Source organism: Vicugna pacos, chromosome 17 (assembly GCF_048564905.1).
Source record: "Vicugna pacos chromosome 17, VicPac4, whole genome shotgun sequence".
NCBI classification, from domain to species: domain Eukaryota; kingdom Metazoa; phylum Chordata; class Mammalia; order Artiodactyla; family Camelidae; genus Vicugna; species Vicugna pacos.
Window position 1 is genome coordinate 14,714,962 of NC_133003.1, and position 14,014 is coordinate 14,728,975.

At 54.3% G+C, this 14,014-nt stretch overlaps 1 protein-coding gene across 4 annotated transcripts in view; it reads left to right on the forward strand.

Annotated features, from left to right (window-relative positions):
* TTC21A (tetratricopeptide repeat domain 21A) overlaps nucleotides 1–12,967 on the forward strand; it is a 31,594-nt gene extending 18,627 nt beyond the window's left edge. Inside the window, exons 13-30 of one of the 4 annotated variants that reach the window (XM_072941029.1) lie at nucleotides 1,579–1,736; nucleotides 1,930–2,145; nucleotides 4,262–4,500; nucleotides 5,298–5,370; nucleotides 5,465–5,575; nucleotides 5,858–5,996; nucleotides 6,175–6,278; nucleotides 7,494–7,682; nucleotides 8,574–8,684; nucleotides 9,339–9,420; nucleotides 10,227–10,374; nucleotides 10,601–10,762; nucleotides 10,910–11,093; nucleotides 11,192–11,416; nucleotides 11,846–11,966; nucleotides 12,068–12,174; nucleotides 12,260–12,358; nucleotides 12,502–12,967. In XM_072941029.1, coding sequence (XP_072797130.1) covers nucleotides 1,579–1,736; nucleotides 1,930–2,145; nucleotides 4,262–4,500; nucleotides 5,298–5,370; nucleotides 5,465–5,575; nucleotides 5,858–5,996; nucleotides 6,175–6,278; nucleotides 7,494–7,682; nucleotides 8,574–8,684; nucleotides 9,339–9,420; nucleotides 10,227–10,374; nucleotides 10,601–10,762; nucleotides 10,910–11,093; nucleotides 11,192–11,416; nucleotides 11,846–11,966; nucleotides 12,068–12,174; nucleotides 12,260–12,337 — 2,447 coding nt within the window. In that variant the 3' untranslated portion in view covers nucleotides 12,338–12,358; nucleotides 12,502–12,967. Of the gene's footprint in view, nucleotides 1–1,578; nucleotides 1,737–1,929; nucleotides 2,146–4,261; nucleotides 4,501–5,297; nucleotides 5,371–5,464; nucleotides 5,576–5,857; nucleotides 5,997–6,174; nucleotides 6,279–7,493; nucleotides 7,683–8,573; nucleotides 8,685–9,338; nucleotides 9,421–10,226; nucleotides 10,375–10,600; nucleotides 10,763–10,909; nucleotides 11,094–11,191; nucleotides 11,417–11,845; nucleotides 11,967–12,067; nucleotides 12,175–12,259; nucleotides 12,457–12,501 lie in introns of those variants that run through there. The other 3 variants (XM_015236304.3, XM_072941028.1, XM_072941030.1) reach the window with 3 other exon arrangements.
* The last annotated feature ends 1,047 nt before the right edge of the window (nucleotides 12,968–14,014 follow it).

The window sequence follows — 14,014 nt, forward strand, 5'->3', positions numbered from 1 at the left end:
CCGTCCTGACTCCCCACCAGCAGGGGTCTCTCCCACTCGGCCCTTTTGCTGATTGCTGACTCGATCTGTGCCAGGTAATAATCACTGAAGTTGCGTTAGGTGCAGGCACTGCTCTGATCCTGGGCTACAACAGTACTCACAACAGGCAAAAAGTTCATCATGGAGTTTGCATCCTCCATGTAAGCATGTAGGGGTCATAGACAATAAACGTAGTCTTGCACTGGAGAGAAGTAAAGTGAGGAAGGGGTGCGGGGGTGACAGGGTTGCCGTTTTTAACAGGTGGTCAGGAAGGTCTCGTGGGGAAGTGAGACCCTGTACCGTTCGACTTTCAGAGCCTCCAGCGGCCAGAATGGTACCCGTCCACCCTCTCCCATATCAAGGCCCAGATCCCAGAGAGAGGAGAGGGGAGCCTTCCATGGGTGCCTGTTATCCTCTCTGAAATACTCTCTCCCTTCGGCCTTTTACCCCCGTGTGCCTGAAAGCCAAGCTGATCTCTGTTGTCCAGAGGCTTCCAAAGAATCCAGAATGCTGTGGCGTGCCTATGTGCTCTGGCTCTGTGTGGGTTGCCCTCTGCTAAGAGCTCCCGTGCCTTCATCCTCAGTCCTCCCAGTGTCCATCTGGGTGCCAGGTTTACCCACAGCTTCAAGGTCTCCTGGGTACAAGGCAAGGACAGAACCCCCGCCACCACCCTCCTTCCCCCCAACCCCACAGGGGTGCCGCCAGCTGCTAGCAGCTTTAGGGACAAAGCAAGGTCTCCAGCTGCTTAGGTTGCCATGGTGACATCTTCACATTTCTGCAGTACACAAGGAAGGAGCAGGGAGTCTGGACCCAGAAGCCAGTGCCCGGGTTATAGACCCCGAGCAGGAGCTGTTGAGGGACCTGACTGCAGAGAGAGGAGGGCTTTCCCACCACCTCACTGGACCCGACCCCTGGGCTGCCACTGCTGCCCGCGAAGGGCCAGCCAGGCTGCAGGGGGGCTTCTCAGCCCATGGTGCCCAGGCATTCAGAGCTCAGTTTCAGGAGCCAGTGGCCCTGGATTTAACTGCTGAGTTTGTCCCTTCTAAGAGAGTAACTTACATCACTGAAGTTTCAGTCCTACATGTAAAAGACAAGCATAGCAATACCAAGCCTGCAGTGACAGGCAGGTATTAAACTAGCCTTTCTAAAGTGCTTTGCCTGTGTTGGCACAGAGCAGGTGTTTCTTCGGTTGTGGCTATTATAGTTGCTATTATTATTAGGTTTTGTTCTGCTCTTAGGGGTGGGAATCGAGACTTAAGTGTTCCCCCGAGCTTCCAGATGGAGCAGTGCAGTGACTTAGCCATCTCCCTGAGGGTACAGGGAGAAGGGAGGGGTCACACCAAGGCTTGGGTTTCCTGGCTTTTGTCTGGGTCAAGGCAAAAACTGTGCAGTTCTAATTTTAGGAAGAGACCTCTAAGTGGAGCAGAACAGAGCTGGATAAAATGCCCAACTTGGGTATTTCTGGGGAACAGGACATGTAAAATTTATTCTGCCTTTACATATCCAGTCCCGAGAGTCCCCAAGCATCCCTGGATGTAGAGCTTTGTTTATTGTTTCTAGGAGAGTTGGAGAATGCCCAGAGCATCCTGCAGCGTTGCCTAGAGCTGGACCCCACCTTCGTGGATGCCCACCTCCTCATGGCCCAGATCTACCTGGCTCAGGGCAGCTTTGCCATGTGCTCCCACTGCTTGGAGCTGGGCGTCAGCCACAACTTCCAGGTGCAGGCCCCCTCTGCCCTGTCGCCCACTCAGCGTCACACAGCTCAGTTAGCTGCAGCCTTCACTTGCCTTGGGAAAGTAGCCCCAGGAGCTGCCTGCATCCCCCAGTCCCTTCTGCTGCACAGGCTTGGTGGGCCCCTGTGGCTTTCTGTCCTCTGGGTGCTGGAACCCCACCTCTGCTCTGTTCCTCTAGGTCCGAGACCACCCCCTCTACCATTTCATCAAGGCCAGGGCCCTCAACAAGTCTGGGGACTACCCAGAAGCCATAAAGGCACTGAAGATGATCGTAAAATTACCAACTCAGAAGATGGAAGAAAGCAAGAAGTTCCGTGGGCCCTCGGTGCAGCCCAGTGAGCGGGTATCCATCCTTCTGGAACTGGCAGATGCCCTCCGGATGAACGGGGAACTGGTAAGAAATGCCACACTCTCTTCCTTGGTGCTCGGGCAGGCTGGAGGTCCAGAGTAGGCCTGGGAACCAGGCTCTTTGTTTCTGGCTGATGTCTCCTTGTGCTTTGTTTGAGTCTTTATTCATTTGGGAGCCTATTTCTCCCCTGCCTAAAAGGCTTCAGTGACTCCCATTGACCTCAAGATCAAGTCCACGCCCTGCCGAGCCCTGCAAGATCTGTCCCCTGCCTACCCCACTGTGTGCATGAGGATCTCAGGGAGGCAGAGTACACAGGCCCATCAGGGCCACCACAGATGGCTGTGCAGGTTGGGCAGTACACTGTTCCAGTGGATGCCGGTTGTGTCCCCTTGGAATTTTGCAATGTACAGCCTGCTCAACTGTATGAGGCAGCCCTGGGGCCTTGGATGGAATGGCTGAGCAAAAGCAGGGAGCACCTGGGCATCCTATGCTGGTACACAGGAGCAATGGGGAACACAGAGTCAGGGGCAAAGCCTAGGGGAGCTGGATTCCACGTACTCCCTTGGCCTCACTGGCCTCACCTGCTCACCGGGAGGGTGTTTGCCAGCAGAGCTCCTGGGACATTGGACTTTCTCCTATGATGATCCTGGCATAGAGAAGAAACCAGCCCATGTGGCCTTTTCTCCTTAAAGTTAAAAATGGCAAAGATGGGAGTGTGAAAGACTGTTTATTGTACTTTCCTCCTTTAAATCTGTCAAAAAAAAGAACACAAGAATTAAGACTAGAGAAGGAATCTCCATCTGTAACAAAATGTATTCAGCTATTGATTGAGGGCCTGCTATCTATGCCAGGCGCTGCGGTGGGGCCTGGGGGTAAAGGAGAGCAGGCCAGCAAGAGTCCTATCCTTTCACAAGTTCCCATCAGGGGAAGAGAGAGAAGGCAGGGTGCAGTGAGGGGGAGTGAGGTTCCTGCATTTGCTTGAAACTCTGAACTGGAGATGTGGTCACACCAGGAAAAACAGGGGCATCCCTAAAGGAACCCAGCTCCAGGGAGGGTTACTGACCAGGAACTCCCTGTTGAAATGTGTCCGTGGTTTTCTCTGCCCTAGGCTCCTGTCTAGAAGAGATGGGCCAGAGGAAAGAAAGGAGGGAAGTAACCTGAAAACCAGTTTTGCAGCTTGCTTTGCTAAAATAACAGATCTGTGAGCTGTGGACTTCCCTGGGAGCCATGGGGTCCATCCTGAGCCCAGTTTCTCACCCCCAAAGGGAGGACCCACAGAAAGCTAAGGGGAGATGTGCTCCCAGGGCAGCTGTGCCAGGGCGCTCTCTCCCCAGCCTGGTTCTTGAGAAAAGGGCAGGGTTAGATGGAGCTGTTCCCCTTAGAGGATGAGTGGTGATGGGAAGGGGTCCAACATGGAACTATAGATGGTTATGAGAAAGAGAGGGAGGGAGGGAGGGATGGGAGAAATGAAAGAGAGGAAAAAGAAGGGAGGGTGGAGGGGAGGAAGGCAAGAGAAGAGAGAGGAAAGATGAAATAACAAGAAAAAGACAAGTAGAAATTACACTTTGGGAGAAAGAATACTATAAAAAATAGAAGAAATATTTTTTCAGGAAACTTTTCTGCACTCAAGGAAAATAAAAAGAACATGGAATCTTGTAAAACCAGCTCAAAGTAGAGCATAAGAGATCAACAAAGGGGTCCTAGTAAAACAGGGAAAGATGATAGGTCAGCTGGCAGAGGTAAAGAAAGCAGCCCCAGGAAACAATGATAGCATTATAAAATTATAAAATGCAGTCCCATGAGAAACGTAGGAAGGAGGCTTGCCCTTGCTGAATTGACAACAGACTTTGGGATGCCCAGGGCAGGTGCTCACAGTCAGGGCTTTGGTGCACCCCAGCTGACCCCGCCCTCCAGGAACAGTGGCCATGGACACGCAAGGGCTCTCTCTCCTTCCTGCCACTCTGAGGTGGAGGTGGGCCATTGTGTCTTGGCTTCTGTGTTGCAGGGTAGCTCCCAGCTGACGCTGTGTTCCGTGTCTCTCCGGGGGCAGGAATGGAAACGGGAGGGCGGCTTTAAGCTTCCCAGAAGAGGTTTTAAGTGTTGTCAGGCCACATGTGGTGGGTGACGGCAGATGGAGGTCTGTTGGCTCCCCATGTCTTAGCACGAGGCCACCAAGATCATGCAGGATGCCATCAATGAGTTCAGCGGTACGCCAGAGGAGATCCGCATCACCATCGCCAACGTGGACTTGGCCCTGAGCAAGGGGGACGTGGACCTGGCGCTGAGCGTGCTGAGGAACGTCACACCCAAGCAGCCCTGCTACACGGAGGCCAAGGAGAAGATGGCCAGCATCTACCTGCAGACGCGCAAGGACGTCCGCCTCTATATCGGGTGCTACCGGTGAGCTCTGACGTCCTCGGCCCCAGGAGCATCTTAGGGAGTGTTTTCTCCAGATTGCCCCCTGCAATCTGGGTCTTCAGAGTGTGTTTGAGGACTGTATGGACTTTCCCATGGGTTAGAATTTGAGCGTGATGGGTTGGTCCTGTCGCCTTGCTGCTGAGTTGTGAGGATACAGGGGTGCATCTGCCCTGAGCCATGCTTGCCCTTGCCACCATGTCTCACATTCTGGGGGAACCATGGTTCTGCCCTGGCCCCTGGCCCCACTACTCCTTGAGAAAATGTTCAGCGACTCAGATGTGACCAATGTGAGTGAAGGAGGATGGAGAGTGCAGGTGGTTAGCCCCAAGCTGCTGCCTTTCCAACTTGACATTGGGACCTCAAGGGTCCCTTCCCTGACCCCTTCCTCAGGCAAAACTCCATCTCTGCAGGTCAGGTGGAAGGGGAGTGCTGGCTGGGGCACTGGGGAGGTGATGCCAAGAGCAGTGGGAAACCAATAAACAGTGGGGTGACAGTCACACTGGAGGTTTAGAAAGAGCAGGCTGCCTCGTGAAGAGGGTTGAGGGGTTGGGAGCGGAGGTCAGAGGAATGGGTGGAAGTGCTGGCAGTGGTCCAGATGACAGATGAGGGGAGCCTGAACGAAGGGCTCCAGCACCTGCCTCATATGAGCTAATAAGTATTGGATGATGAGTGACTGAATGAATGAATGAATGTCAGCCAGAGTGAACGGGAAAGAGGAGGCAGTGGATTCGGGAACAGGAAGGACACACAGGTCTAAGTGCAGGTGCTTACTTTTGCAGGGAGCTCTGTGAACATCTGCCCAGCCCCCACACCAGTCTGCTACTGGGTGATGCTTTCATGAACATTCAGGAGGTGAGCGAAGGCCTCATGGCCTTGCCAAGTGGACCTCCAGTCTCACTTCTCCCATGAGAGAGACGAGAGAGACCCCTGACCCTTTACCCCATAGCCTGAGAAGGCCCTGGAGGTCTACGACGAAGCCTACAGAAAGAACCCACACGATGCATCGCTGGTCAGCAGGATTGGGCAAGCTTACGTGAAGACCCACCAGTACACCAAGGTCAGGCTGGACTCGGGTGGGGAGGGCCAGCCCAGCAGGGAAGATGGAGGAGGGTGCGCGGGTGAGGGGCTGCGTGGGAGGGGAGACTCTGGTGAACTGGGTGCCAAGGGGAAAACTTAGCAACTCCCCACCACCCACCCCCACGTACCGAGGCTGAGTCTTGAGTCATGTGCCAGCCGGGAGGCCTTCACCTCGGAGGCTTCTGTGTTCTGGAGGGGCACGCAGTGTGCGGTGCTCGAGTGTATAACCAGCCCTGATGCCGACATTTCCTGTTGGCACAAGGCAATTAATTATTATGAGGCTGCTCAGAAGATTAGTGGACAGGACTTTCTGTGCTGTGATCTGGCTGAACTGCTCCTGAAGCTGAAGAAGTTCAACAAAGCAGAAAAAATTCTGAAGCAGGCACTGGATCATGACTTTGGTGAGGCAGCACTGTAACTCAGTCCCCTAGCATTCGGAGCAGACAGACTGCCCTCAGCCCACACCCTCTTCTCCTGCAGAATGGTGCAGGGGACAGGCTCTGAACCTAGCTCCCCTCCTTGGTCCATCCTCTACTTCCCAGGGGCCAAAAAGCACTAATTTGAGTTTCCATTTTGCAGTCAAAGACATCCCATCCATGATGAATGACGTCAAGTGCTTACTTTTGCTGGCAAAGGTTTACAAGAGCCATAAAAAAGAAGATGTGGTAGAAACTTTGAACAAGGTAATTGACAAGTAGATGCAAGCTCTTTACCTGCTATTTCCTGATGGGAGCTGAAGATAGGATAGAATAGATAAGACTGGAAGGCTCCAGGCCTGGTCCTCAAAAGAGGATCTAGGTTACCACTCTGCCCTCTACCTTCCATTCATTCCCCCGCCCTTGCTCTTTTACTGATGGTGCACTCAAGTCCTCTGAGCCCAGCTGAGCTGGGCTGGAGAAGGCAGGGGGTCAGACAGTGCCTTTGTGCTCAAGGATGCTGATGCTGATGATAATAGACAATGCCAGCAGCTCCCTTGCACTGAATGCTCTGTGCTGAATTCTGTACTAGGCTTTTTGTTTTCTTATTTAATTCTCACAGTAGCCCTTTGAGATGAGCTCTGTGACATTCTATTTGACAGGTAAGGCTCAAAGAAGTTAAGAAATATACCCGAAGTCACTGCTAGTAAGTGGTGGGACTGAGATTTGAACTGGGTCTGGCTTGTCCCAACCCACACTCTCCCCACTGGGCTGCCCCTGACGGGAGACTCCTGGCCATTCTTGCCACGCCCTCCTCACTCTTCTATCTGAGCATGTGGCCTGGCACTTACCCCTGGGGTGTGTTCTGTGATTGGAGAACATCTCTGCTTGAGATGACATATTCTTTTGTTTCCCACTGGCTTTCCATTCCTCTGTTTGGTCCTCGGTGAACCAAGGGCAGACTTGTGCCCGCTTCCCAAAACTTAACTCTGGCATCATCATTTCCTCTTGCCCTGATGCTCTCTGTTTACTCACTGGATCATTGTATGTTGTGCACATTGGTGGGGGCTGCCTCAGATCCCAAGCAGGGCATTATTCAGAATGAATACACCCTTCAAAATGCAGCCTGTGTTGAGTACCTACTATGTGCTTGGTCTAGCCTGTAGGACAGCTGAAGCAAATTAGACACAATGAGTGCCAAAGTGTGATGGAAACAGGTAAACAAGCTGAGTACAATAGAGTGTTTTGTTCAAGTGCCTTTGCTTCTGCTCCTGCCCCAGAGGCAGTGCCAGCTCGCCTCCTGAGTACTCAGCCAGTGGTCTCGCCTGTCCGGAGTGACCTACATTTGCTCAAGCGCACTTGAGATGCCCCTTCTAAGACGGCTGGCCCTGAGATGAGAGCTTGGGGACTTACTGTGAATTGGCCTGAGATCTGGCACATCAGGCTCCAGGTTTCTGATGCTGAGTTTGCTGGTTTCCCAAGGCCATGGACCTCCAGTCTCGGATCTTGAAGCGTGTCCCTCTGGAGCAACCGGAAGTGATCCCCTCCCAGAAGCAACTAGCAGCCTCCATCTGCATCCAGTTTGGGGAGTACTACCTGGCCGAGAAGGAGTTCACCAAGGCAGTGCGGTCTTACAAGGATGCCCTCTCCTACTCGCCCACTGACAATAAGGTGGGATCATTAGAGTGAGACCCTGTTCCGTCTCTTGGGGCACAGAGCCTTGCAGAGCTTCCTGCCCAGGAGTGGAGGCCAGCTCCCTCTCTGTGTCTCCCTGAGGAGCTGCAGGTGCAAGGGGCAGGGACCCCTGGGCCCCCACCCACTGCAGCCCTCAGAGCAAGGCTGGAAGCCCGTCTTTGGACAGCCATACGTGGTGGGTGGAGCAGGGAAGGCATTACTGAAAGATGCTGCAGGTTAGTCTGGCGTTTTCAGGTCCCCCTTATAGGTGGAGAGACAATGAGAGGGTAGTTGGCAGGGGCTCTTTGGGTGTGAAGCCCAGGCTAAGCTTCCAAGGAGGTTCAGCATTGCTAAGCAGGTGTGGCTCCAGGTAGCTGGAGTTCACGCTAAGGGGGTAGATGAAGAGCTTAGTGACAGACCCACTCATTTATTTAATATGCTCTCACTGAACAGATTCCCGGTATGTGCCAGGTACTGTGCTAGGCTCTGTACCTACTCCTTGCCCACAGACTGCCCTCAGGCACAGGGTACAGACAAGTACATACACAGTTCTAATACCATGTGATACCCGCAGAGGGCTCAGGGCACTATAGGAACTCAGAAGAGGGGCACCTGTCCCAGAGTCTGGTCTCAGAGGGCCTCCTGGAGGAGGTGAGGTCAGAGCTAAAGCTGAAGGATGAGTATGAGTTAACCAGGTCCTGACTGTCAGAAGTTAGTAAAAGGCCTGGTGTGACTGGAGTATTGGGTGGGAAACTAGGAGGACCAGAGACATTTTCCTAGCAGATCAGAGACATATTTGGAAGGCAGAGCTGATGCAGGAATGAGGCATCAGCCCCCAAGTTTTCCCATGATACTCATTGCTTAGTTATCATATCCAATCTTGTCCAGGTGGGTCTGGAGCTGGCGCGGCTCTACCTGCTGCAGGGGCACCTGGACTTGTGTGAGCAGCAGTGCGCCATCCTCCTGCAGACCGAGAAGAACCATGAGATGGCCTCTGTGGTGAGAGGCTCCGGGACCTCTTCCCTGCCCTCCCCAGCCCTGTGACCACATGCCGGCTACTTCCTAGCCCCATAACCCCAGATGCCTGGCTGACCTGCCCCCAAAAGTGGACGCAGCACTGGACCTGCTGTCCTTCGGACAGGAGGGGTGGGCTGGCAGCAGGGGGCAGCATCGACCTCCCAGGCCACTCTGAGGGAAGGTGGGGAGGCTGATTCACTCCAGGGGAAACCACACCCACGGGTGAAGGCCAGGGTGGGCCAGGTTCCTGGGGCTTCGGGAAGTGTGTGGGAACAGCCCTCCCCAGTCCCACCTCTCTCTTCCTGGTCACCCAGCCCGCCTCCAGGGCTGCCCCAGGGAGGTGGAGAATCCCCATTCTACCTCATCACCTGGAGCTGGCAGTTCTCAGATGGGGGCGAGGGGGCTGGTTCCATGGGTGTCTACCCCTGGCTTTTCCTTCCCACTTCCATCCTCACCCACCTTCCCCCTCCCCAGGGCCGCCCCGCCTCTTGGGCTTCTCCTGTGGCAGCTTCTCCCAGTGCCCAGAGAGGCGACAGGAAGGAAGTCCTCTCCCACTTTCCCTCCTTACTGCTCCCCACAGCCTCCCCAACACGCCCATGCAAGTGGCTGTCCCAGCATTATGGGTTTTTCTGATAGATGATGGCTGACCTGATGTTTAGAAAACAGAAATATGAAGCTGCCATCGGTCTCTACCACCAAGTCCTGGAGAAAGCACCAGGTAACTGCCTGCCTGGAGCTGCCCACTGAGACTGCCTGTGTCAGCTCCCACCAAGCCAGGGCTGCTCTCTCCTAGAAGGGTGGGCCCTCTCCCCTCCTTCCTGACTGGGCAGGGAAGCCCCTTCCTCTCTGATTGTTCCCAGAGAGGCAGGAAGCTGATAAAGTCCCAATGGAACATGCTGGCCCTTCCCAAGTCCAAGGGGCCAGTTCCTGGTCTCAGGCAGGGCAGCAGTTGGCACTGGACCCAAGACAGCCTGTCTGTCCCCAAATCACAGACACTGGGGCTCAACAGAAGTCCCTTTTTGAGGTCACAGCCACCTGGAGGTGGCTAGAAATTTACTTCGATATACAGTTCCATTCCCACTCACTGCAGCATAAAACCACCTTTTCTTGCTGGAGAAGGCTTGGGCCGAACAGGAGACTTAGGCTGGAGCCCCAGTCAGGCCCACAGCAGAGTCGCCCAGAGGCCCAGCAGATAGTAGCCATTAGCAGTGTGGGTCCTGGAGCCAGACCAGCTAGGTAAGAATCCTGGTCTTTCACTTACCAGCTATATAACCTTTGGCAGATTGCTTAACTTCTTTGTTCCTCAGTCGCCTCATCTGTAAAATGGGGACAATAAGAGTACTTACTTCATTGTGTCTCACTGGAGACCAATGGAGACACTGGAGCTGCTGGGATGTCCCTGCTCAGTTCAGATGAGTAGTGTCTCCTGGTCCTCCCTCCCCTCTCCCTGCCAGGCCACAGAGCACCCTGCCTGAATTAGCAATTGGTTATCACAGCCTGGAGATTTCTGCTCTCTTTTTTTAGACAATTTTCCTGTATTGAACAAACTAATTGATCTGCTGCGAAGAAGTGGCAGACTTGAAGATGCCCCTGCCTTCTTTGAATTGGCCAAGATGTCCAGCCGGGTGCCTTGGGAGCCAGGGTTCAACTACTGCAGGGGCATCTACTGCTGGTGGGTTGGGGGGGGCGGTGTCTGCAGTTATGTGCAGGAGGCTCTCCCTAACAGACATACAGGGCTTTGCTAGGGAAGCAGAAACTCAGTTTTCAGATCTGGAAGTAGGGAGACCAGCAATCCCGCCCCTGCTTTATGCAGATTCCCAGAGTGAGCCTTGTATGTCCCTGCAGTCTCCAGGCCAGATTCCCTATCTGATTCTTGGTGTTTCTCTCGTCCACCACAGGTACCTAGGGCAGCCCAATGAAGCCCTGAAGTTCCTGAACAAAGCGCGCAGGGACAGCACTTGGGGCCAGAGCGCCACATATCACATGGTGCAGATCTGTTTGAACCCAGACAACGAGATCGTGGGCGGAGAAGCTTTCGAGAACCTGGTGGCTGAGAGCAAGTGAGGGCCTGGCTGGGCGGCGAGGCAGGGGCGGGACCCTGGGGGAGGCAGGGAGAGCCTATGGCCTGTGGGTCGAGGCCCGGCGAGGGTCACGCCGCCGGGGCTGACGCCCTCCAGCTCAGCGTCTGATGCCTGTGGCTCCACCAGCAGGAAGGAGTGGGAGCAGCACGGCGTGCGCACCGCAGAGAAGCTGCTGCGGGAGTTCTACCCGCACTCCGCCTGGGGCCAGACCCAGCTGCGGCTGCTGCAGAGCCTGTGCCTGCTGGCCACCAGGGAGAAGGCTAATGTGGAGGCGGCCCTGGGCACCTTCATTGAGATGGCCCAAGCCGAGGTGCGCGGGCTACTGGGAAGGGAGGACGGGCAGGCGGGCAGGCAGGCGGGGAGGGGCCCAGGGCCCGGTGCGACAACGCCTGCTTCCCATCCCCACAGAAGGACAGCATCCCCGCTCTGCTCGCCATAGCGCAGGCCTACATGCTGCTGAAGCAGGTCCCCAAGGCGCGCACTCAGTTGAAGCGTCTGGCCAAGGCTCCGTGGGCACTGGCCGAGGCTGAGGACCTGGAGAAGAGCTGGCTCCTGCTGGCCGACATCTACTGCCAGGGCGGCAAGTTCGACCTGGCCTCGGAGCTGCTGCGGCGCTGCATGCAGTACAACAAGGCGAGGGGCGCGCCGCCATCGGGATGCGTGGGCTTTGGGGCAGAGATTCGGGGTGAACAGGATGGAAGAGGTGGGACAAGCCGGGGCACATGCACCACAGAGCATGGGGAGCAAGGTAGCCCCTGACCAGGGACAGGGAAAGGGGAAGAGAAATGGGAAAGGGCCTCAAGGTCGAGGGGCCTGCCGGGAGGGGTGGGTGGAGCCTGGAGTGGCTTTGGCAGGTGAGAACAGGACACGCTAGTTTCAGAATAACTGAGAAGGGGGCTCACGGTCACCCTTCGCCAAGAATGCGAGGTGCTGCTGGGGTCTCCTAGTGGTTTGGGTTAATGCAGCCCACTGCGCATCCCTGGCTCCCACCGTGTCCCACCCCGGCGCTGGGACGGGATGTGGCTTCCCCTCCACGGAGGCTCTGACCGGCTTTCCCTGCAGTCCTGCTGCAAGGCCTACGAGTACATGGGCTTCATTATGGAGAGGGAGCAGTCCTACAAGGATGCAGCCACCAACTACGAGCTGGCCTGGAAGTACAGCCATCACGCCAACCCCACCATTGGTAAGGCAGCCAGGCCAGGAGCACCTGGTGCAGGAGGGAGGCGGGCACAAAGCCTGTGTTCTGACTGTTGTGGGAACCCGAGGAATTTTCGGGTCATCCAGGTGCCAGCCCTTGTCTGTATTCTCCCTGCCCCGGGACAGGCTTCAAACTCGCTTTCAACTACTTGAAGGACAAGAGGTTCGTGGAGGCCATCGAAGTCTGCCACAATGTGAGCTGCTGGCAGTGGCGGGGGGCTTGGTGCAGCGGCGGGGCCTCCTGCCTGATGTTTCACACCCTTTCTCTCTCTGTCCCAGGTCCTCAGGAAACACCCCCACTACCCCAAAATCAGAGAAGAAATTCTGGAAAAGGCCCAAGGGTCTCTGCGGCCGTAGATGTGGTCAGTGGGAACCAGGGTGGGTAGAAGCCATCAACCTACAGAAGTTTCATGGAGGGAGTGGGAAGTGGGTCAGGGGAGAAGAGGTTCAGAGAATAACATATTCTTCCCCATTTCTTTATTGTGTGTGGTTAATTTGAATCATGCCTCATCTGGTCTAAGGAGCATCCCAAAGCTGTGTGTTTTTAAGGCACAAGAAGCAGTTCTGCTCTGGGGAAGAAAGAGATCAGCCACCTTAGCTTCTGCTGGGCTTATTGGACAACTTCTAACGGGCCCCCCTTCTATCCCAGACTCTCAGGGGGCAGAGAGGAACAAAGAGGTGATTAAAAAAAATACCCTACAGCTATTTTAATATTTTTATGCCAGCCCATAAATGCCTCCCCTCTCCTGTCTGGTCCCCAGAATCCTGGATTAAAGAAGCAACTGCTTCTCCCTGCCAAGCTGCCCACTGCATCCTTCCTGGCAGGGGCCCAGAAGGCCCACTCTGTCCATACATTCTGTCTCCTCCTCCCCATGTCTTCAGCAGGCCTCTGCTGGTCCTTATCAGTTTGGGACAAACCTGATTATTCTTGCTTTTGGCAGGAACATACATCCCAAGGAAAACTAGTTCCCATTTCAGCTTTTGTAAAAGACAGTGACCAACTAATTCATCCTCCAGAAACCCTTTTAAAACCTAAGGGGACAAAACCAATGGTCCCTAGTTAGATGAATAATGTTGATTGTCACTGACAAGAGGGTGACAGCAGTCACCTTTGCTGTGTTCCCAATACCTCTCTTCCTGTTTTTCAGGATGGCAGTAATGGGCCAGTCTGATCTCAGGGGAAGGAACTCTGAATTGGGAGGCCTAGAGTCTCCCCGGGTGACCTTCCCCTCTGGGTCTGTGTCCCCCTCTATGGCAGGAAATTAGACTGGGTCTGTGTGTTCCCAAATCATGGTACAAATCCCTGCCAGTGATATCCAGCAAACATTTTAAAGTTTAATAACTGTGTGTTTAAGTATCTTCTTTATGTAACAGAGAAAAATAGCACAACAAACTTGAGAATTCGTGGGTGTTGTGACATAGAATGGTTCTAACTTTTAAGCATATTGATAAAACTGATACAAAGTAAAATACTTAGTATGAGTAGAACACAGATGTGGCAAAGTTGTCCAGTGACTAAGGTTTGGTAACAGTGAACGGGTAAGGGTCCCTTCTAGCCTGAGTTGTCCTTGATGGCTGCGAGCTGTGTTTTTATAACATATTGCTGATCAGGTACATGGCCTCTTGGTATGAGTCAATGATCTGGAACTCTCCCCAGGTAACTCCCATCATCCCTATGGGAAGCCAGCTGCCTTTATTAGGACCTGCTTTACAGCCTAGTTTCTTAGAGCGGGTTCTGTTGAGAGAAAAAAAAAAAAAAAAACAAGACGTGATCCTGTGGCCCTAGATGGGGAGCGGGCAGGCTTAGTCCAGCCACGGGCTGTGTCCTTGGGTTGGGAACCTGCAGAGGCTTCCTGCTAGGGTATTGGAGCTGTGAGGGGCTGCCGCCCAGATCCCTAGGCTGGTTTTGGAATATGCATGCTGGAGCAATCTCTACAAAAGAGTTCCCAGGGATCAGTGTGATGGGACACAAGGCAGCTTGATGCACCGAGGTACTCCACCCTGAGAAGCCTAAGACCCAGCTGTCCCTGCCCA